The 24,170-nt window shown below is 36.3% G+C and overlaps 1 protein-coding gene across 10 annotated transcripts in view; it reads left to right on the top strand.

The window, feature by feature from the left end:
- Cadps (calcium-dependent secretion activator 1) overlaps positions 1-24,170 on the top strand; it is a 63,711-nt gene that overhangs the window by 33,102 nt on the left and 6,439 nt on the right. For 3 of the 10 annotated variants that reach the window (XM_069506496.1, XM_069506495.1, XM_069506494.1), the window contains exons 12-33: positions 572-719; positions 1,425-1,546; positions 2,506-2,650; positions 3,178-3,284; positions 3,452-3,627; positions 5,031-5,051; positions 5,739-5,915; positions 6,601-6,737; positions 7,138-7,328; positions 8,815-8,977; positions 9,429-9,576; positions 9,918-10,030; positions 11,698-11,736; positions 14,104-14,260; positions 14,934-15,075; positions 15,472-15,646; positions 16,466-16,600; positions 19,481-19,611; positions 20,607-20,715; positions 21,417-21,551; positions 22,866-22,999; positions 23,815-23,923. In XM_069506496.1, the coding sequence (XP_069362597.1) occupies positions 572-719; positions 1,425-1,546; positions 2,506-2,650; positions 3,178-3,284; positions 3,452-3,627; positions 5,031-5,051; positions 5,739-5,915; positions 6,601-6,737; positions 7,138-7,328; positions 8,815-8,977; positions 9,429-9,576; positions 9,918-10,030; positions 11,698-11,736; positions 14,104-14,260; positions 14,934-15,075; positions 15,472-15,646; positions 16,466-16,600; positions 19,481-19,611; positions 20,607-20,715; positions 21,417-21,551; positions 22,866-22,999; positions 23,815-23,923 (2,914 nt within the window). The remainder of the gene's footprint in view (positions 1-571; positions 720-1,424; positions 1,547-2,505; positions 2,651-3,177; positions 3,285-3,451; positions 3,628-5,030; positions 5,052-5,738; positions 5,916-6,600; positions 6,738-7,137; positions 7,329-8,814; positions 8,978-9,428; positions 9,577-9,917; positions 10,031-11,697; positions 11,737-14,103; positions 14,261-14,933; positions 15,076-15,471; positions 15,647-16,465; positions 16,601-19,480; positions 19,612-20,606; positions 20,716-21,416; positions 21,552-22,865; positions 23,000-23,814; positions 23,924-24,170) is intronic. The other 7 variants (XM_069506501.1, XM_069506500.1, XM_034980845.2 and 4 more) reach the window with 5 other exon arrangements.

Raw genomic sequence — 24,170 nt, 5'->3', positions numbered from 1 at the left:
GCTTGTGACCTTTTTAATTTATTATTACTGGTAAAGAACACCGATGTATTTGCCCTTCAGCTTCTTGAAGCGTGTTAACAAAACATTCCAATAACGATTTTCGACAGCTAGTCCTAATCTAAACCTGCCTTAATAGTTTGTATGTGCCAAAAACTATTTAACACTTTCCATTTGCTATGCTTAATCATTCTTGGTATCGGTGATGGTTCTTTGTACGCCACCTCCTCCCTCCTCCCATGGGGCTGTGAATGTCATATATTTTACATGTTTATTATTATGTAAATTCGCTTCGAACATGCTAACTTTACTAATGTCTTTATAATTAACAACTCGTACTATATTTAACTTTACATTAACTTTATTAATCATATCAATTTCAATATCAATTATTATTGTTGATGCATAATTATTGTTGTCTACTTTTACATTATTGTTGATACAATTTGAAAAATCATTGATATCATTCGATGGTGTTTTGTTAAACATTAAAATTACACTTGTCACAATTTGTGGTGTGAATTTGCAAAAGTCATGGCTTTTTCGTTTGATCGGTGGTGGGTTTTGTGAATAGACCAGACCCGAGTCCAAGGTTGAGTAAGCAGCTATGTTTCAGATCGCAAGGGTCTCTAGCGAACAAGCTCACGGGTGGAGAGGCTGACGGAGGTGACGTTGACACTCAGCTAACTAAAATGGACGTAGTACTTACGTTTCAGATTGAGGTAATAATGAAAACTCGGCGATATGCGATTTCATATAAATTAAAGGCAAACTACATAAACCTATAAAAAACTCGCAAGTGCTAATGATAATGCTCGTAGTATTTTCTTTTAGTGTTATTAAATATCCTAGCTGATGCCCTCAACTTCATCCGCATGGATTTTGGTTTTCCTGTATTAACTCTTTGATTTTCCGGGATAAACAATAGCCTATGCCATTTTTCACATCTTTAAGTATAGCCATGCAAAAAATCACATCGATCCGTTACTCCATTGCAACGTAATTGAAGGACAAACCAATAAACCAACAAACAAACACTTTCGCATTTATAAAATGGGGAGGGATAAGAAAAATAAAAAATAAATATAATATAGGAAAGCGTAAAAATGTAAATACTTGAAGTATAATAAATATAAAATTTAATATAAATTTTAAATTTAATGAACCTCAACATTAATACTGCTCGAAAGGTGTTAATGTTGAGGTTCATTAAATTTAAAATTAAGGGCATTAACAATTACGAACTACTGAAAAACATTAAAATGTTTAGTATTTTATTGTATGCTAAAACTGATTAAAATACTGTACTGATTAAATGGAAGAGTAGGATAACAATTTTACTATGGGATTGCTTATGAATAATCGTACCATAGATTGTAATCCTTTAAATTGTACCTAAGTTCTAAATATGCTAGAGCAAATTCTAGGTGGTTGTTATGGAAGTGAAAGGATTGAAATCGTTAGCTCCCAACCGGATAGTGTACTGCACGATGGAAGTAGAAGGTGGTGACAAACTGCAAACTGACCAGGCTGAAGCATCCAAACCCATGTATGTACCTATTTATTATTATTTATTATTATTAAGCCTTTATTTACTTCCTTATCTTTATATACAATGTTTTCTTATAACTAGGTACTCGTATCTAATATTATTTATTTTATAACTTTTTCGCTTAATCCTATGTTAGTTTTGTTAGTATACTTATGTTAGTGTAATAATTAACTACTTAATTAATTAAATTAGGTTTGTTTGGTATGTTGTGTTAGGTAGTTAATAATTATTAATTTACAAAAGTTACAAATTAAATTTGTTATGTGAGTAGGTATTCTGTGTAGATAAGGATCCCATATTTGGGTATAAGGCCTCCCCCCGGTTCTGCCTTTATTTATTATTATCAACCAATTCAGAATCTTCTTATGATAGAAACTAGCTTATGCTCGCGACTTCGTCCGCGTGGACTATACAAATTTCAATCCCCTATTTCACCCCCTTAGTTGAATTTTTAAAAATCCTTTCTTAGCGGATGCCTACATCATAATAGCTATCTGCATGCCAAATTTCAGCCTGATCCGTCCAGTAGTTTGAACTGTGCGTTGATAGATCAGTCAGTCAGTCAATCCTTTTATATATTTAGACAAGCTTATGCTCGCGACGTCGTCCGCGTGGACTACACAAATTTCAAACCCCTATTTCACCCCCTTAGGGGTTGAATTTTCAGAAATCCTTTCTTAGCGGGTGCCTAAGTCATAATAGCTTTCTGCATGCCAAATTTCAGCCCGATCCGTCTAGTAGTTTGAACTGTGCGTTGATAGATCAGTCAGTCAGTCAGTCATCTTTTCCTTTTATATATTTAGATTCGGAAACCTGTTATGATAGAACTTATTGCATCTTAGTAGAATTCATACATCGCGCCCGCTGCCCGCCCCGCAGGCGGCAAGACGCACCCGCTCCCACCTGGGCCGCAGACTTACACTATTGGTTGTTAATAAAACCTTAATTAATTCTAGGTGGGATACTCAAGGCGACTTCAGTACGACACAACCTCTGCCAGCTGTAAAAGTAAAATTATATACTGAGAATCCTGGAGTTCTAGCTCTTGAAGATAAAGAATTAGGCAAAGTTGTACTCAGGCCTACACCTTTGTCGAGTAAGGTAAATCTCAAATTTTCATCTAGGTAAGTACCTTTGTTTTTATTAAGTAAAGGTAGCAACGAATAACATTAAGATACATAAATATAATTTGTACTCAATAAATGTAACAACTATAAACAGAACTTGCAGAATAAACAGCTTGGAGTTTCTCTACGTGATCAAATCAGAAATGAGGAGATCCGTAGGAGAACTAGAGTAACCGACATAGCTCAACGGGTTGCGAAGTCGAAGTGGCAATGGGCAGGGCACATAGTTCGTAAAACCGATAGATGTTGGGGTCCCAAGGTGCTGGAATGGCGACCGGAAGACGCAGCGTTGGAAAACCCTCCACTAGGAGGACGGACGACATCAGACGAGTCGCAGGTAGCCGCTGGATTCAGGCGGCGCAAGACCGTGGTGTCCCTACAAGAGACCTATGTCCAGCAGTGGACGTCTATCAGTTGATTATGATGATGACATAATTATAATCTGTACTCAATAAATGTAACTAAAACAGAACTGTTGTGCTGATAACGATAACTAAACAGGTACCAGAATGGCATCGCATGACCGTACCAAAAAACTTGCCAGATCAGGACTTGAGGATCAAGATCGCGTGTCGGATGGATAAGCCGCTGAACATGAAACATTGTGGGTAAGTGAACCTCAATTTATTGATTTACTGGCTCGCGACTTTGTACGCGTGGACTACACAAATTTCAAACCTCTCCATCGCCCGATGAGTGACTCTGAGCTTTCTTATGAGAAAGTTGTAAGGGATCATGATGATGATGATTGGTAAATCTAAAATTTATTCTACAGCTACCTCCACGTAATCGGCAAGGCGGTATGGCGGAAATGGAAACGCCGGTACATGGTGCTGGTGCAGGTCAGCCAGTACACGTTCGCGCTGTGCTCCTATAAAGACAAGAAGTCGGAACCGGCAGAGATGATGCAGCTGGATGGCTTCACAGTCGACTACATAGAGCTGGCTAGTGGTAAGTGAGCGGTGATCTTATTCGGGATGTGAATTTTTAAACCCACCGTAACATAATACCGTCAAGGTTTACCATAAATATTAGCTACTCAGGTGCCTCTTCTTCTTCTTCTTCACTGGTTTGTGCACTTGAATGTTTCCGTCTGTTATGCGTGCATTGCTCCTCCCCGCTGAAGTCTTCACTCCAGCCATCCAGCTCGCTCCAGAAGCCGAGTAGACCGTCCAGGTTGCCGAGGGCTTCATGAAGTGAGGTAGGGAACCCAAATGACGCTCGCGTTGTTCTACCACGCCCGTGCACTCTAGGAGCACGTGCGTCGGTGTTTCATCGACCTCCATGCAGGTCCTGCACAGAGGACTGTCGGTGACACCTATAACGAAAAGGCGTTTGTGTAAAGGCTATGCCCAGTTATGAGCCCCACCACCTTCGTAAATTTACCTCTCTCCAGGCGGAGTCGTTTGTTATTTTGCCGTTTGTCTATGTTAGGGAAAGCCTCTCTGACTTGCCTGCATACAGAGGTGCAGCTAAAAACGTCCCATGTCAAAATCAAGACACGCAAACCTAAACGAATTCAAAATAGGGTTTTCCAAGGAAGGATTTTCGAAGTTGTATTTACGTTGAATTTTACAATTAGTAGAACTAACACTAACTTAACTATGTTCGGATATTTTATAGCGGTATCGCTCAGCTATTCCATAACAACGGCGAACAAGGCATTAAATTACAGACTTGTTTTACTTATTAAAAACTTATAACTTGTTTTATTTCAAAGACTCAAGAGGGAGCTAGCTAACTTTGGCGTTTTGTATAATAAGTGCTGCGGGAGATCGGTGAGGGAAGTTTTGGCAGAATTAATCGTTTCGTGAAGTTTCTTAATAAAAGAGAAACCTGGAATATTTCGTTATATGCTCCAAATAGCTTTAGCATACGGCTGAATGTTTTATAGAACTTTTCAAAATCTTCAAATTGTTGTTAAATGCAGTAGAAATCTACTTAATATCTAATTCATTATCATCATCAATGGATAGACGTCCATAGGTCTCTTGTAGAGACTTCCACATGCCACGGTCTTGCACCGCCTGAATTCAGCGGCTCCCTGCGACTCGTCTGATGTCGTCCGTTCACCTAGTGGGGGGTCTTCCAACGCTGCGTCTTCCGGTGCGATGTCGCCATTCCAGCACCTTGGGACGCCAACGTCTATCGGTTGTACGAACTATGTGCCCTGCCCATTGCCACTTCAGCTTCGCAACCCGTAGAGCTATGTCGGTTACTCAAGTTCTCCTACGGATCTCCTCATTTCTGAATTGATCACGTAAAGAAACTCCAAGCATAGCTCTCTCCATCGCCCGCTGAGTGATCTGAGCTTTGAATGAGTATTTTGTTAATTCCAACTTTTTATTTTACAGCACAGCTGATGGTTGGACAAGGTGAGTGGAAAATGAAATGACAATATTTTTTGAGAGAAATTGGCCTTTGCCATAAATATAATTTTTTTAATGCAATTTTTTTTATTAATTAGACGTGGTGAACTATGGCTTAAACTCTTCTCATTCTGAGAGGAGACCCTTGTTAGGTAGTCAGCCAGCGATAGTACGAAATCATAATTTTATTTTGAACTAGCTACTTCGTCGCGGGCATCAGCTAGTTCAAAAAATCACGTCGATCCATTGCACCATTGCGACGTGATTGAAGGACAAACCAACAAACAAACACACTTTCGGATTTATAATAAGGGTACTGATTTTCACCACGATGTATATTTTCAAGGTCGATCGAGTTGTCGTTGTCATTATCATTCTAAAGGTAACCACAACTAAACATGCGTCTCTTATTAGTACTTAGTACTTCCACATGCCACTATGACTATGTCTACGCCTTACACACGTCGATTGAAAGGGTGCAATTTTTAAATACAATTTTTCACGTCAGAGGTCAGACATTACATATTATTTAACAATTTCATGACATGATATTATTATGGGATTGCCAAATAACTTAAGAAGCTAAGGATACGGTTCGCTTACCTATAGAGCTGAAACCTTCCACTAGACCAGACCAGACAAGAATATTTTGAAAAATTTAATTTTTATACATTCATTTTATGGTATTACCAGAACTGGAAGGAGCGAAGTACTTCATGAACGCAGTGCGGGATGGAGAGTCAGTCCTGATGGGTGTGGGTGACGAGAACGAGTGTCACCTGTGGGTGATGGCGCTGTACCGAGCCACGGGCCAGAGCCACAAGCCCACGCCTCCCACCACCTCCGACACGCACATTAAGATCATGGGAGGTAAGTATCAAGCAGTCAGATATTACCAGAACTGGAAGAAGCGAAGTACTTCATGAACGCAGTGCGGGACGGAGAGTCGGCCCTGATGTGTGTGGGTGACGAGAACTGACCACCTCTGACAGATCATGGGAGGTAAGTAAATCTATTTTATTTTAGAAATTTTCACTTCTAGATTAGTGACTCAAACAAGATCTTTGCTTCTGATACCAAGAACTGCCAATATTTTACACCAATCGGCTCTTGTAAATTCTAGCAGGTTTTTGCTAAATTAAAAAACTAAAAAGATATTTTAGAAAAAATAGAGATATTTTTATTCCATTAAAAGTTAACTCTTGACTACGGTTTCACTCGTTGTATTGTAAATGATGATACATCTTATGATGGAAGCGGGCTAAGTTGGAAGAGGTAGGCAGTTTTATTAAACTCTTACCCCGTATTGGTTTCTACACGGCATCGTACCGAAACGCTAAATCGCTTGACGGCACAGCCTTGCCAGTGGAGTGGTAACTAGCCACGACTGAAGCCTCCCACCAGACAAAAAATCTTCAGTAGTTTTTCTTCTTCAACTTGTTCTCGCTCCCCAGGGCTGGATCTCCCCTAAAAAGTTTTTAAATTAATAAAAAAAACGAAATATCTCGCATGTTATTTCTGCCAGTAACCATACTTTTATCTACTTATTCCTCAGATGCAGACAAAGCCCGCAAGCATGGGATGGAGGACTACATCCAGGCGGACCCATGCCAGTTCGACCACCATCAACTGTTTACTCTTCTACAATCTTTCACCCTGAAGTACCGGCTGCAAGATCCTTACTGCTCTTTGGTAATTATTTCATCACTAGCGTGAAATTAGGTTCTTAAAAATTCGTTAGTCCAGTAGGCTGGAGGTCATTCGAAGCTGAGCTTGTCTCCACGCCAGAACATGTCATCAGTTCTCCTAAAGACATAGCCTGGCCACTGCCACTTCAACTTACTAATCCATAGGACTATGTCGGACTGACTGCGATTTAAGCGGTGATCAGTAATGATGCAGCCTCAGATGGAAGAGAGCTAATTTGGAAGAGGTATGGCAGTTTTTATTAAATAAAATTGCACTAGAATGCCAAATTGCTTGGAAGCAAGGCCTTACCGGAAGGGTGGGTAACTAGCTACGGCCCCTCCCACCAGACAAAAGATCTTCAGTAGTTATTCTTCTCCTTTTTCAACTTGTTTTCCCTCCCCAGGGCTGGTTCTCCCCAGGGCAAGTGTTCGTGCTGGATGAGTACTGCGCGCGCTACGGCGTGCGCGGCTGCTATCGCCACCTGTGCTACCTGTCCGACCTGCTGGACGTGGCTGAGAGCGGCACGCAGACTGTGGACCCGACGCTCATGCACTACTCCTTCGCCTTCTGCGCGAGCCACGTGCATGGCAACAGGTGTGTATGAGTTCCCACGTGAAGTTTTTTAAGAATTACGTCTTTGATTTTCCGAGGCAAAAATGAAGAAGATGCTGTGGAAGCTGTCTCTGTACCAAATGTTAAAAACGGTTAAATAGATGGGCCGTGAAAAGCTAGCAGACAGACAAACACACTTTCGTAATGTTAGTATGAATTTAAAATTTATCTCGAAAGTTTCATCAAGCATTTGTCAATTATAATTTTTAAAACTTTCCAAGCCAAAAAACTGAATTAAATACTCTTTTGAATCAGCTTGATTTTCCCCAAACTATTAAAATCCCCCTACTAAAGTAGATGATACTATCTTGCTAGAAGTGAATGTTGTTAGTACTATGCCCTTTATGCACTATGGCCTATTACTGTACCTACTGTCATCTATGTTTCTAATCATCTATCCGTACCTACTAATCTATTTTAATGGAGATCGCAATATTATAATTGGTATCAAAATTAAAACAATTTTCTAAAACCACAATGGAGTGGTATTTGATGATTTTATGAATAAACATGATGCATATGACCCATAACAAGGTAAATAATGATGTATTGAACTCTAAAGAGAAAGCAATTAATGGGAAAGATGTAGCAGTAGAGAAAGAAAAAGGGAAAGGGCGCTTTCAAAAATTCAAACGCTCACTTTGAGTCACAATAATCGGCCATTCGAAGTTCCAAAAAGACCAATGCCCTGCGCAAACGAAGGACTATTGCCCGTGGAAGACAAAAATGGGTCACTAAGAACTGCATCGCAAAACGCACATGATGGACTAATAGCACCGCAAAATACCGTAGTAAACAATAAGATGTTTTTGTCCTCCGCGGACAAAAGCCCCTCGTCTGCGCAAGCCCTAAAGAGCTTCTGAGATGGTCAAGCGGTTTGACGTCAAGCACGTATATATCTTTTGCTTGATCAAGCTCAAGAACTCGTCAAGCGGATTGATCAAGCAAGCTGCATTTTCTCATATCTCGAACACTGTCCGAACGTCGCGTCGCTCAAGTAAAAATATGAAATCGCATCGATCACGCATCAAGCAAACTTTGTAAACGGTTAAAATGCTTGACTCAAGTAAAAATATACGTGTTTGACCTCAATCCATTTGACCGTTTCGGAGAATCTCTTTAGAAAAATGGTCACTGAGTTTATTCTCAATTACCAAATTCAAAACCCTAGATACTATAGTCACAGGAACTTCATGTCCTGATATGAATTTGCCTTGCCTTTGATTTTGTTTTGTTTGACATGCTGCGCATTGCGTTACGTATTAAAGGCCCCAGTATGTGACATGTGTTTCATACAAAATTGAGGACCTTGCCATGAAATTTCTGTGAGACTAAATAAGTGGTCATTTGCATCAAACTCGCAAAGTTTATTCCTCAAATCTTTTTTGAGAATTAGAAAAATATTGCGTACTCCACCCCTTATTTCCTGCTTGAACCCTGCTAGAGTGAGGCAGTAACCCTTTCACAGTACGGCCACGTTGCCTGGCAGGCCGGACGGAGTGGGCAGCATCACGGTCCAAGAGAAAGAGAAGTTCGCGGAGATCAAGGAACGGCTGAAGACGTTGTTGCAGCATCAGATCACGAACTTCAGATATGCTTTCCCGTTTGGACGACCTGAAGGAGCTTTGAAGGTAATGGAACACAAGTTACTAGAAAAATTTATCAATATTGACTGACACTTTACCAGCAAGACATATACCTACTACAATAAAAAATGCAGTCCAAAAACGTTATTTCATTTTTTTATTTAAATGTTTATACAGTCTTGCTTGTATAGTGAGTCACGGTTTACCAGCTATGAACCGAAAAAAGATTACATTTCTAAATTACAACTTAGTTTGAAATAAAGAACTTATAACTAAATTGACTTCGTAACATGTTAAGTAAGATAAGATAAGAATATGTGAAGATCAACTCATAGTTACTTAAATAAAAAAAATTACAACAATCAAAAATCGGTTTAAAAAAGTCATTGATGTTAAAATTAATTTAAATGACCATTAAATTAGTAATGTTCAAAAATCTAAGCAATTAATATTATAGAATATTTCATCTGTATTTTATATTTCATGGCTATTTTAGGCAACGTTGTCCCTACTGGAACGAGTACTAATGAAAGATGTAGTGACACCGGTGGCCCCTGAAGAGGTCCGGTCGATGATTCAAACAAGCTTAGAAAATGCGGCGCTTCTCAACTACACCCAGCTGAGTCAGAAAGCTAATATTGAAGGTAAAAAGCTGATCGTATTTTCATGCATACCCAAAAACTACTGATTATGGTGAAGATTAAAACCAAAACAGTTCCTACTGATAATAATTGTAAGCTTATTTCGTGGTTTAACGATTCAAAGCTTCAACTTAATAGAATGAACGATGCTCTAAAGCATAGGCCATGAACGAACAACGAATAAATTGTTGTAAATTCCACACAATACACTAAAATTGAAGATTTAGATGTACTTACACTTTAAAACTACCTATTGATGTTTTAATTTAATTTGAAACATGAATTAAACATACAAAAATTTGTTTATGAATAATACGCAAATAATATGATATTTTGTCATACAGAGGATCTCAGAGGTGAAACCATGGTGACTCCGGCTAAGAAACTTGAAGATCTTATACATCTAGCAGAGCTTTGTGTAGACCTTCTTCAACAGAATGAAGAACATTACGCGGAGGTAATAGGCGATTTAATCTGGGGAGGTATATTTGATAGTAGAAGTTTGGTTAATGGTTTAAGCACTCTTAGATCTAAATAATTATGTTGGGGTAGCCTAAGCTTAGGATAGGTATGTAAATTTGCGTAACCAAAGTGCATATAAATTTAAATGAGTAAGTTTTGAAGAGACTAACAATATAAAAGAAAGGGTTAGTAGTAGACTAATTGCACAAAATGAAGACCTTTATAAGTAATGTTAACAAAAATAAAAAGATTCTTATATAAATTCTTATAGAATATTCTTATAGATATTCTTATAGAATAAAAATAAAGAGAACTTTAATTGTAGAATTTGTAGAGTGATCTAAACTAAAGATAAAGATATTATACTAAATGAGAACAAGAACATAATATCATAAGAAAAATGTATCTACGATTCACTGATTTTATTATAATTGTAAATAGAGAAACAACCATTAATCAAACAAAAGTAAATTAAGAAGTGCAACTCAATCTAATAATACAAAAGATTTAAAAAACTTGTGATTTTAATGAAGCCTTGGACAGTCTGGTTACTGTTCAATTTTGAATTGAAGGAGTTGCGCATTCTCTGCAGTTTAAGAATGCGTATCTAAATGTCGTGATTTCCTTTGGTAAAACTTTTTATTCTTTCCTATTAATCACTTCGAAGGGTGCCATTATTTTTATTATTTCATCAAAAATCTTAAAGCGACGAAAAAGATTCGGGTAAATAAGATAAAAGTAAGCTGGGGTTTTTTATTTTAATTAAATATCGTTTAAGTTAATATTAGAGCATGAAATTAAGGAAACTTAAAAACGTTTTACCATTATTTGTCAGTGTTTGCTGAAATAGCACCCTGTTCTCCTGTCGCTATTAGTGTGGGGAATGTCAGGCAGTAAATAAAATTATTATAGAAAATATGACAGAACTGAAAATATCAAAACAAAAAGCAATCTAAATATAAAACGGTGATATTGATAAGCACTTCAAAGATTAACTAAAAATATTAAATTAATCTATACTTACGATTTAAAATTTATTCTGGGTATAAAATTTACTTTAGTCAAAGTTAAGAGATGAAAATCAAGAATCTGAAGTCATAGGAAGTTATACTTAAGTTCTGGAAATCACAATATAATTTCAGTTCTGTTAGTACACTATGAAATCTTACTCTAATATATTTTATTATCACAAAATTAATATGTTGAAAATTTGTTTAATTCATCATAGTGTACGTTATGCGATAGACTGTATTGTACCTACTTCTTTAATTTCACCAAATCCTGTATTTGTATAAACATTTACATCAATACATCACTTGTTTTCCTTAAGAAAAGATTTTTTATTTCCTTTTAAGTCTATCGTATCAATAGGAAGAATATGTGATAGTTTATTTTCGTGGGTTTTGTATTATATTTATATTTTAGGTCGCTTTGTCCTCAAGCAGATTTTAGAATATTATTTTATTTACTGGAGTTCTTCAAAAAATAGTCGAGTGAACAACGTGATTCAGAAAAGCTTATAGCACTAGTAGTTATTTTTACATAAGCACTTTTTCTTAAGTATTTTGAAATTCAATTAAAGTTTGCTTGGGGACCTTTTCGCAAAGAATTATATATACCTATTTATAGTCCACTTCTACTTTACTTTTTATTTCTCCGCAGGTTTATAACACAAAACCGGACTCTAGCGGTCAACAAAATGTAACTACTCGTTTGGTTGAATGCTCGGCTGATCGAATCACTTATCAATTCGTTCACTCGATCTCGATCATTCTCACTATGATTTGATCACGAATTGTTGAAAAGTAGTCACGTGGCGTTATTCTTATAGTTAAATTCACTCGCTTGGACAGCGTAGAATATGTCATAGAATTTGAAATGAAATTCATTGCATGGAAAACTGGAAACATGCAATTTGTTAAGCCTGGTGGTGAACCTAGTGCTTTAATTAGACAAGTAGCAGCTACAACTGAATTTGAAGTAAACAGTCTAATAACATCCAACAAATTGATTCCTATAGAAGATATCTATCTTTCAATTATTTTGCTAACCTTTTCAATTTAATACCAATAAGTTGAGATAGTTATGTTACAAAGGGTTTTAGTTCTCTCTTTGAAAATTGAGCATTATACCTAAGTGTAATCTGATTCAGGATTTAAATTTTCCTCCGTTATATTGATTTCTTTACCTTAGTGTTTATTAGGCCCAACAACAATATCCCCAACTTAGTGATATGTCTAGAAATATAATCTTGATCATACAAATCAATGACCTTTTAATAACTTTGAAATTAATCGAAAGATGGATATTAGTTTTGAATTAATCTTCTTTAAAGATATATTTTAGTAAACCAAAATTAAGTTGATGCTGCTGTCAATTTAATCATTCTTGTCGAACTTTTCATTCTAGGCGAATGAAACCCAAAATTTAATAAACAATCGATACAAAATTTATTTGGAGAAACATTTAAGTTTTTGAAACATAATTGGCAGGTATTGACGACAACAATGTCTGAAATGAAAAGTATCTGTTCAATACTATACCTTTACATTAAAACGTCACGTACATTTTACATATCACTCAACTCATCACATTACAACAAGATTACAATACTGCTGAACTTATAATGTAATGCTTTTGTAGAAGCTATTTACTTTATTTATATAGGTTTCACATCGGAGCTTCTCACTCTGTTTCTGAATTACAAGCATTAGTTAGTCATATGACCATCACTACTACACTAACAACATTCAGCTGGCCACGTAATGTGGATTTTAATTTCTTTACAAACATTTATCAATGAAAAGATTTATGAAATACTAGCTTATGCTCGCGACTTCGTCCACGTGGACTACCTAAATTTCCCTATTTTACCCCCTTAGGGGTTGAGTTTTCAAAAATTCATTTTTAGCGGATGCCTACGTCATAATAGCTATCTGCATGACAAATTTCAGCCCGATCCGTCTTGTAGTTTGAGCTGTGCGTTGATAGATCGGTCTGTCAGTCACCTTTTCCTTTTATATATTTAGATAAGCGATGTGAAAAAACAGGCAGCGCCAACTACTATTTTCTTGTCATTGGAAAAATAATCTACAAGAAACAACTCAAAATCTACATTTAAATGGCAAGCTGTATGTTATGCGTGAGAAAGATGTCACGTCGTTGAATTTATTACATTGAATCTTGAATGTGCACATACATTCTACAGTTTTCGATTATAATCACTGCATTTTTGTATTAGTGTCCTTAATATGTCGAAACGTAGTTAGACTTTGTTGTAAGTATATTACATATTTTGTGCATGGTCTGATAATAATTAAATCAGTTTCCATTAATTAATTAGAATTAATGTATAAGTTACACGAACCGTGAGTTAAATGAAGCCAGGAAAGAAAAAAGTAAAAATATTACAAGAGCATTCAGTGGAACTCTCTTAAAAATTAGAATTTTAAATCAAAGTCCAACTTACGAAATTACCTTAATCGTTTTTTATGGAAAACCTAAGTCGACTACATCAATGCTACGCTGTCAACTTTTTTAATAAACTTCTATTTATGACTTTTTTCAAATATTCCCTTTTAATATTTCAGTACCTATTCTTACTAATTTTAATCTACTTTGTCTTCCTTCCATCTTTTAATCTTGACTCTTTCATTCGTCGCATTATTGAACTTTTATTAATCTCTTACCTTTCATACGTTTTAACTTTCATATAATTTGTTTGATGTTTATTTTGGTCACTACTGGTTATATGATTTTTATTAAGTACTAGCTGACACACCCCGGCTTCGCTCGGGTGGAGTTTAGAAAATTGAGGTTGAATTCAAGTTTTCTCTCCATAAGAACCATCCTCGTACTTCAAGGAATATTATAAAAAAAGAATTAGCGAAATCGGTTCAGCGGTTCTCGAGATTTGCGATGAGCAACACATTTAGTGATTCATTTTTATACTGTAGATTATTTTCCTTATTAGTTTTATTTTATTTGAAACGTTATATTTTATGTTATGGTCCCAATATTTTCTGAAGTATTTTGTTATTTCCCTTAATCAAATTGGTATCTATGCAGGCTTTTGCGTGGTTCTCTGAGCTACTGGTGGAGCACGCAGAGATCTTCTGGGCGCTGTTTGCCGTGGACATGGACCGCGTTCTTTCCGAACAGCCCCCTGATACGTGGGACTCATTCCCCCTGTTCCAAATTTTGAACGACTATTTGAGAACCGATGGTAAGAATTTTGAACGTTAATTTCCCTTCCAAACTTTACTATGATTTTACGTGTCTTACGTTCCGAGTTTTCTATTGTTTATATTCGATTTAATCCCCAAGTAGGTATTGGCTTTTAGTTGACCCAACTGGGCACTAACTGCTCAGTTATATTCGATTAAATTTATAAGTCTATGGCGGTATAGTTTTGCTGAAAACTCTCTACCCACTACATTTCAACATAGGGTTTTCAAGGGGCAGATCATCACATTCCTGAATGTGCAAATGTTCATGGGCGGAAAAAATAAAATCCATCAGTGACAAAATAAGATGCTAAATATTCTGGCCAAAATCAAATTATAGGCTTAATAGAAAGCGTAGTTTTCTATTTAAAATTGATTTTCTCTAGCCTGTACCTACTGGCACGTCATCTATACATATAAAAGGAAAAGCTGACTGACTGACTGATCTATCAATGCACAGCTCAAACTACTGAATGGATCGGGCTGAAATTTGGCATGCAGATGCAGCTACTATGACGAAGACATCCGAAAGGATTTTTGAACATTAAACGCCTAAGAGGGTAAAATATGGATGAGAAATTTGTGTAGTCCACACGGACGTAGTTTCAGAAATAAGCTTGTAATCATATTATATTTAAAAACTAGATACATCAACTGAAATGTTGTTTTCAGATAATTTAAGAAACGGCAGATTCCACGAACATCTGCGCGACACGTTTGCTCCACTCGTGGTCCGTTATGTGGACCTGATGGAGTCGTCCATAGCGCAGTCACTTCACAAAGGCTTCGAGAAGGAACGCTGGGAGATTAAAGGGTAAGTATAGAAACAGTAAAGTTTAATGAGGACATCCCTGGTGCAGTTGTGAGCCCTGTGGTATTACAGGTGGGATGTCTTGATATACGAACAATCATCAAAAAGAAGCAGATCAATTAAGTTATTTTTATAATGACGTTCGGCTACTGCCTATTCTACTGCACAGTAACTATTCTTCAAACCATTCGTTTTACGATTAATGAAATTTGTGGTTTATTTAATAGACATAGCGAGCAAACGAGCAGGCGGGTCACCTGATGTTAAGTGATTACCGCCGCCCATGAACATTTGCAGCACCAGAGGAACCGCCGATGCTTTGCCGGCCTTTTAGGAATTTGTGTATGCGATTTAGCATTGTGAAAAAATTACACTTCACATTACATTTTTTTCTTCTAGAAACGGCTGTTCAACGAGCGAGGAATTGTTCTGGAAGCTGGATGCGCTCCAGTCCTTCATCAGAGACCTGCACTGGCCGGAACCCGAGTTCCGATCTCATCTCGAGCAACGACTGAAACTGATGGCCCACGACATGATGGAAACCTGTATTCAGAAAACTGAAGCTTCTTTCCAGGTAAACCCATCCATCCTTTTGATTCGTCTTCTTTGTCGTAGCACTCTTGGCAAGGTGGTGGTGGTCATCATGAAGTGATGTTTTGGGGGCAGGTGTTAAGTACCTCTCGAGTATTTGCCACTTCTGCCTGCTGGCCGATAGTCTGGTACACTCTACTCTGGTCTCCTGGTGCAAGGAACCACCCACAGCGGACTTAACTTAAGCGGTCCATCGCGTAGGCGACCTTCCTTCAACCAACAATCCTTTTGCGTTCCTCTTCAAAACTTTACACAGATTAATCGCGTCTCTCTTTTCGATTATTCGAGCTCGAATAATATCAATGGTATAGATGAGATTTTATATCAGGCCTTAGACATTTCAAATTCTTTCAAATTCACTGATAGACTGTCATATTCAGAATATTCAGAACGTGCAGCTATTTAGCAGTTAAGATATTGTAATATTAATGAGAATTCATTCTATATTCTATATTCTATATTCATAATATCTGTGTCGGCTGTACTCACGTGTGAATTATTAAGAAGATATTAAGTATTTAGAATGGAAATCACTCACGGTAGTTTAAACGCTAAAATGAGAATTCATGTTGTAATAATGATGGGGGACCCTACAAGGTTGGAAATTTGGACCCCTTTTATTCTTTATATAAGTTTATGACTTAACAAATAAAAAAAAATGTATTAGCGTTTAGTATGAATGATGATGATGCTTCTGAGAATCTAATATGAAATTCAATGAAAGAATCTTTAAAGTAGGGTGTGAAATAAACTATATTTTAATTAAAACTAATAACAGCGTAACAATTCTATTAACTTTCAGGCATGGCTAAAGAAGAGCGTATCTTTTATTTCGACGGATTACATCTTACCGGCCGAGATTTGCGCGATGGTGAACGTTGCGCTGGATGCAAAGAATCAAGCCCTCAAACTTTGCGCTGTTGAAGGAGTTGACATCGTAAGTTGACTTCCGACTCCTACAACCATCATCATCCATCATTGCAACCAAAGTGATGTGAATTAAATTCAGTAATATCTAAATTCAAGCTAATTTTGGGAATATACAAATTGAAAATATTATTGATGCTAATTTGCCAATAGACAAAATGTAAACTAAAATAAACCCTGAAGATAATTTCTATTTCCAACTTTCATAAATAATGCGTTATTATCAAATTGTATTAAATAACATTTGCAGTCGTACAAATCTTTCTTAAGCAAATAATTAATCTAAAATTTGATCATGATGCTTGGTTAATGTAAGGGGAAAATTAATTTCGTTTATAACCCTAAATTTATCATAAAAGTGGTATCCGCAGAAATTATTGTGAAATAAAGGTTGGCACTACAGAATACATCCTACATTATTATAGCAAATAAAAGATTTTACGTAATGAATGAATAAATTATGTAAAGAAAAGATTGAATTTTGGATATTACTGGCTTTATTCGGTGCTCAATGTAAAATAATCGAAGAATGTAATGAAACCCCCTAAAACAAAATTGCAGTTGAAAAAATCTCTCGTCTCCATTGTAAAGAATATGTTTGACAGCTTTGATTAGATCTGCATCATGTTACAAACACGGCGAGTTTGATAATGCAGCACAAAACTTTGCACAACAAGGTTTACTTTGAGTTTTGCTGATGTTTAATCGCTGGGCGTTAGCGTAAAATATTTATAACTTGAATATAACTTTTCTTAAAACTCCTATAGGAACTCCTTTATGTTCTGGAGATAAATATTCTTAATGTCCTACTCCAGGCTGTATTTAAACTTTGTGCCCATCTAAATCGGTTGGGAAATTAAGGTATCAAGAAAAAACAACAATATTAAAGTAAGGAAAATAATGTTTTTTCAATTTTCAAGAAGCAACGCCGTATGAGAAATCTTTTTTTTTAATTTTTGTGATTTTTATTCACTTGACAGAGCCGTGACATGACAACCAACAGTCGAAAAACAGATAATAGCATTATATGTAAAAGTATTTACTCTGTGAATAAAACATACGGAAAAATTTATCACTAAAAAAAAGTAAGGATGGTAGATGTGGATTGCACAATGCATCAAGAATTTATGTAGGAGCAAAAATCACTAATCAAATATTTTACGCAAACGTTAGGGAGCAAACGTAAGCAAAATTCTTAGTATCTCGAAAAATATTATTTTATGACGGAGACGAATTTAAAAATAAATGAAACTGCTTCATGAATTGGCAAATTAAAAATTTCAAAGTTACTAACACAACAAATTGTCAAAATTAAAATTTTACACACAATAAAAGAGTTGGATCTACTTGAATACAGGTGTATGTACTAATTTTGTTTATTTACCTTTGGCTTAGTTTGTAAGAAGATTTATATTATGATAGTTTGAAGATTAACAACAGAATGAAACTTACGATTCAAAAGAATTTTTGTAATACTCTGTTTGAACAATGCAAATCGGTTTGAAGAAAAAGCAAAATTGGTACATCAAATGTTTTTTAAAGTGATCCGATTCTAAAGATAAAAAAGTCCCTGTAAATGTTCTAGAATAGACGCTACTGAAATGAGAATGCAATAAAATACTTTATTCATAGTTATACTACACTATAATAATAGTTTATAAGCAACATTTCTTTATCTGATGAAAACTACATTGCCTCGAATTAGTAAAATTTACTGCAAGAACAAGAAAATATGTAACAATCCTACACCTTAATGAAGACATTCTACGAAGTGGTAAATTTATATTTGTTACTATTGCCATAAGATAAAACCACGAAAAATAGTACATTCACATTTGCAACCATTGTCATTCGAGCAATAGAAGACAAGAAACATAACATAAGTAGCTTTATAACAGACTCCATTGAGAACTAATTGACAAAGAGGATAATTTCAATTATTCACCAGGACATACCTTTTTTCGCAGCTTTTATTTCTGCGAAAAAATTGCTTCATAGTTCAGAACATCTACTCGTAACATACCTATTGTTTAAAAAGGCGCAAACATTTTTTCGCTACTATATTACATATACTACATTATTTTAGTTCATAATCACGAAAATCTGATATAAAATTTATAAAGCCACATCTAAACATGCATTTCTTATATCAGTAGCTTCTTAGCGCGTGCATAAAAGCATGGCATGTCGCAAAGAGATCAACGCATGAGAGGCACAAATAGAGAAATCACTGAATATGCGCACGAACGCTGAGCTGGTCTACAGCTAAGTTTCATTCAAATGATGGACCCACAAGCTGTTATGTTAGTGGCTCATAGATCGCTGTCATATTCGATTGCCAATTTGGCTGTTTGGTCTACATCAATTTCATTGAATTAGATATGATTGATCATATTATTTAGGTACTCGTATCATCGATTTGCAATTAGATTGCTTCTAGCTTTTCATCTTTGCAAGTCGATGTAGCTACTGTGGCAACCGAATGTGATAATTCATCTAGTTTTAACGCATCCAAACGCACCTTGTGGCTCCGTCATGCATGATTTGCAGAAATTGTGACGTCATCGCATTAGTCGCATCTTTCTTTTCATTTCCTTGCCTGTCATTATGAACATCTTGCATGAACTATTAATTTCGCAAACCGCAATCTTTTCCTCTTCAGTTTCTATTTTTTGTTTCGTTTTGCACAAATCTGCAAGTGATGCATGACGTCCCTTGTTGCCGATCCGTTTTCCGCAAGCGCCGAACTCTCCGATTTGAGGTTTGCGGAAGGACGGTGCGAATAATTCGATACTCGAAATGACTTTTTGCATTGGTACTGGTAGGTAAAGTCAATCCAAGGGTACATCTGCTTGACGCTTTCAATGTTAACACCCGCAATCTCTCACAGTACCAGTACCATGCTAAAATGGATGCCCAGATCGAGGCGTGTCTCCATGCGATGTCGACGGGGATGACGACGCGATTGGCGGCCGTGCTGGAATCGACCCTGGCCAAGGTCGCGCGCTTTGACGAGGGCAGGTGAGTCACCAAGCCGCCTCATCCGTCAGCCACTCCGCTTCTCCATCAAGATCAACCGCTGCACCATGGGACCGGGGATGGATGGAAGATCAAGTACTAAGTGAGAAATTTTGGAAAGTGACAACAAATTTACATTTGAAAAAAAATCGAGTTCACAGTCTAAGTTTACTAATAAAAACTAAGATTAGGTATTGACCAATTGAATAATATTAAAAGTTATAGTTTTTTTTTTCTTTCTTCTATCTTCACAGTCTTTTCAAAATTGATTAAATTAACTCTATACAAAGATTCTCAAAAAGATTTGAAAATTCTTACTTACTACTCATAGCGACACATTTTTTTCGTATAAACACCATGCAAACATTTCAACATCGTAGTTAACAATTGAACTTTCATTTTGTGCTCATTTTTAACGAGTTACACATTAACTTACATTACACTTACTCATTTCTTTAACCATGCAATTACTAATACTTTCAATTCCGTTCACAGCTATCTAGTTTTATGTTCACTTCTTTTAACTTCTCTTCTATGTTTTATAGAAGAGATTCTCTTATTTATGTTTTATATGACACTTTTTTATTTTCTAATCTTTTTGCCTAGTGCTTGCAAATAACTTTTATTATTTCTACTTTTCTTAATTATTAATTTCATCTATGTTCTTAGATTAATAATCTTTTATGTTCTGATCTTTTTATTTACTACTTCCAATTTTGTTAACTGTTAGGTATATCTTGTATTATTTCTATTAATTATTTATTTCGTCTATGTTCTTATATAAATAAATTTTCATTTTCTGATCTTAATACACTACCTACTTCAAATTCTGATAATAACTATAACTTGTTCTATTTTGAGCTCTTTATCTTCTCTTGCCCATGTTTCTTGTGTTAATTTTTTCTTTTCTGATCTTTTTTATACAATTATTTATCTATCTAAAACTGTTTCAAATTTTTTTTATTAATTTATTAATAGTTTATTACGAATATCCACAGTTTGATAGGCTCGTTCTTGAATATCGCGAACGTGTCGAGCTCGGGCAAGGACATCGGCCAGGGCTACGTCAACTTCATGAGGAACTCTATGGACCAAATCAGATCTAAGGTAAGGATGCTCTTCTTTCTGCAAGATCTTTGTAACATGGACAAAACTTACATTCTTCTGTTCTTTTCACAGTGGTTCTAAATTTTCTTTTTGTACAAATTTATTAATTTTTTTTTGATAAAAATGGCAAGCAAACAAAGGCAGGTCACCTGATGTTAAGTAATTACCGCCGCCCATGAACTTTCGCAGTACCAGAGGAACCACCAGTGCGTTGCCGGCCTTTCAGGAATTTGTTGGTCCGCCCCTTGAATAACCCCATGTTGTAATCTAATGGAAACACCACCGAAGGGAAATCTTAGAGACAGAAATCTAACTCGCGACAGAAAATAGTTGGATCTCTAAATGGTACTCATTTGAGGAGTATTAGGAAAATGCAAACTTGATTGGATCACCCTTCCCAGTTTTACGATCGTATATCACACTGCACAACATAATCATTGATATCTAGGTAAAAAAAAAACTAGGTAACTGGTAGGTACATGTATTCTTCCACGTTCTTCTACTACCCGCTACGTCCGAATTCAAAAGAAAATGTTTAGAATCAACTTCTCGGGTAGAATTTCCTTCGCCTTTCTTCTTCTCAGATTCTTGAAGATGGTGGAAACTGGAAACTTAGTTCTTTATTATAAACAAGGGCTATATCAACTATTTTCTGTCTTTCTGTCTGTTAAAATACATTGGATCCCTCATTAATATTCCAGGTGACGGATGAGCTATGGATCCTGCAGCTCTTCGAGCAGTGGTACGACGTGCAGATCGATCTCATCAACGAATGGCTGAAGGTGCGGCCAGCGCTGCATCCACAACAAGTTGCCTGTCTCTCCATCGTTCTCAAGGTACAGAGCTGTATTCCAGGTGACAGATGAGCTATGGATCCTGCAGCTGTTCGAGCAGGAGATCAAACCCGGGCAGTTACTTCTAACTTTTCGGAGTTACGTGTGTTTTAAGAAATTCAATATCACTTGCTCTAACGGTGAAGGTAGACTTCGTGAGGATACCTGCATGCCCGAGAGTTCTCCACAGTGTTCTCAAAGGTGTGAAGTCTGCCAATCCGTACTTAGCCTTCGTGGACTATACAGGATGTAACCAGAACGCTAGCAAAAATGAAGACAGGTGATAGTACTGATGATTACTGATATAATACCACAAAAAAACAAAAAAAAATTAAGAAACCTGTTTTGTAAAAGTTTACTATATATTGCAAATAAAACATCTGATTGACGCTAGAGGTCAACGAACGTTTCGTAAGTATGCTACTCGGAGTCAATGCCGCGTCGTAGGTGGGGCATGGACCCGAGTTTTGCACGCTATACATTGCGGGTTTGAACAAATACTAAATCACTAAAACTACAACATGAGGCAAAAATGGTTATTGGTATTGGATTGTGTTTTTTAAATATATAAATAAATAAATAAATAAACGTTTATTCGCTGGAATGTGGGTACATGTAGGTGTTACATCAGTTGAGTTGCCTGACACATTCTACCAGATCCTGGTGTGCAAATGGTTAAAGAATATTACAATTTCATCAAATTTTTTTTCTAGTTCATTACATTTACGAAATCATAAATTTAAACATTACTCAATCAGATAAAATAAAATAAGGATTTCCATGTCGTAGTTAAAAACAAAATAAAATATACAGTGATTACAGAATATAAACCAGTAATTTAAAAGAAGCAGAACAAAAGCATAGTTTGTCAGCGCATATAAGAGTCCAAATTCATCAATTATATTATAAATTTTTATCCATGAAATAGTCATTAATTTTGTAATACATTTTGTTTAAAAGAAGATCATGTAGTTTCCGCTTGAAATGTAGTATACTAGGCGTGTTTTTTATCACTTCGGGTAGCTTGTTATAAGTTTTTATTGCCATGTAGTATGCGCTTTTAGAAATTAAGATTTATCCTCGTGTGAGGTAGCTGAATTTTATTATTCCTTCTTCTGCTTTTCAAGTTTGGATTGACCTCATTAGCCAAGAATAATCCTGGATTTTTTTTAACAAGTAAAAAGTTTAGATAGTATAGCAATAACGCAAAGTTTTTGCTAGCGTTATATATTATACAATAGACTATGGCCTAAGCCTATTATCATTCTGAGACAGAATTCGGCGAAGAATTGAATTGATAATGGTGATTGTTCACAGAAAATGTACAGCGATTTCGAGCTGCAAGGCGTGATTGACGAGAAGCTGAACTCTAAGACGTACCAGAACGTGGCCGGCCGCATGCACACCGAGGAGGCCACGTGCAGCCTACTGCTGGCGCAGCAGGACCAAGGGTAAAGTCAAAGTCAAAGTCAATTTCATCAATCTTCCATTCAAGATAGGTGCTTACCATATCAAATATATTCTAGTTCAAAAATTTAAACAAACCAGTCACGTGCAAGTCAGATTCGCGCACCGAATTTCTACGATATCTAAATATGTATATAAAAGAAAAAGGTGACTGACTGACTGATCTATCAACGCACAGCTCAACTACTGGACGGATCAAGCTGAAATTTGGCATACCTACAGATAGCTATTATGACGTAGGCATCCGCTAAGAAAGGATTTTTGAAAATTCAACCCCTAAGGGGGTGAAATAGGGGTTTGAAATTTGTATAGTCCACGCGGACCAAGTCGCGAGCATAAGCTAGTTTTAAAAAAAATCAAGGACTGTGCATAAAAATATGTAAAAATCAAGGACTATGCATTAAAATATATAAAAATCTGTTTTAAAATGAACAGGTAAACCCCTTTAATATGATAGGTACCCCACTTGGTATATTGTTACCTTGAATGTTGAAAATACTAATTATTTGTTCATGAACATATTTTAATTTTATTTTGTGATGTAACCACAAATTCACGGTTTTCGGCTTTTTCTCCTTACGTATGGTATAATACCTACCTATCTGCCAAATTTCTAGATTCTAGGTCAAACGGGAAGTAGGTACCCTATAGATTTCTTGACAGACACGACAGATAGACAGACAAACAACGGAGTGATCCTATAAGGGTTCCTTTTTCCTTTTAAGATACGGAACCCTAAAAAACAAGCTCACGAACAACAAATCCGTGAACTCAAAAACTCATAAAAATAATTTTACAGAAGCGGCGATGATGGCGGCTCAGAAGAAGGCGCTCGAAGCGGCAAATCTAAATTAGAATCTTTGACTGAAGAAGCGAAATTGGGGAACGTCACTGCTGTCGTTGGAAAGGTATCAACTATCAATATGCATAATATTATTAACTCCACGTTATCTACCTTCTTCTTGTAAACTTCTTCATATGCGAACTTCAAATTTCGTCTTGTTAAAGGACGTTGTAGCGTGTAGGTAGCGGAGGCGTAGCGCCACAAGTCTGTGAGTCTCATAGACAAAGTAAACATGTGAACCATGGACAATTTTAAAACGTCATCCTGTTATTTATGTAGTTACGCTACTCCTCACTAGATGGCAAAACCCA

Source organism: Maniola hyperantus, chromosome 23 (genome assembly GCF_902806685.2).
Source record: "Maniola hyperantus chromosome 23, iAphHyp1.2, whole genome shotgun sequence".
Classification (NCBI taxonomy): Eukaryota; Metazoa; Arthropoda; class Insecta; order Lepidoptera; family Nymphalidae; genus Maniola; species Maniola hyperantus.
This window is presented reverse-complemented; position numbering and strand designations above follow the sequence as displayed.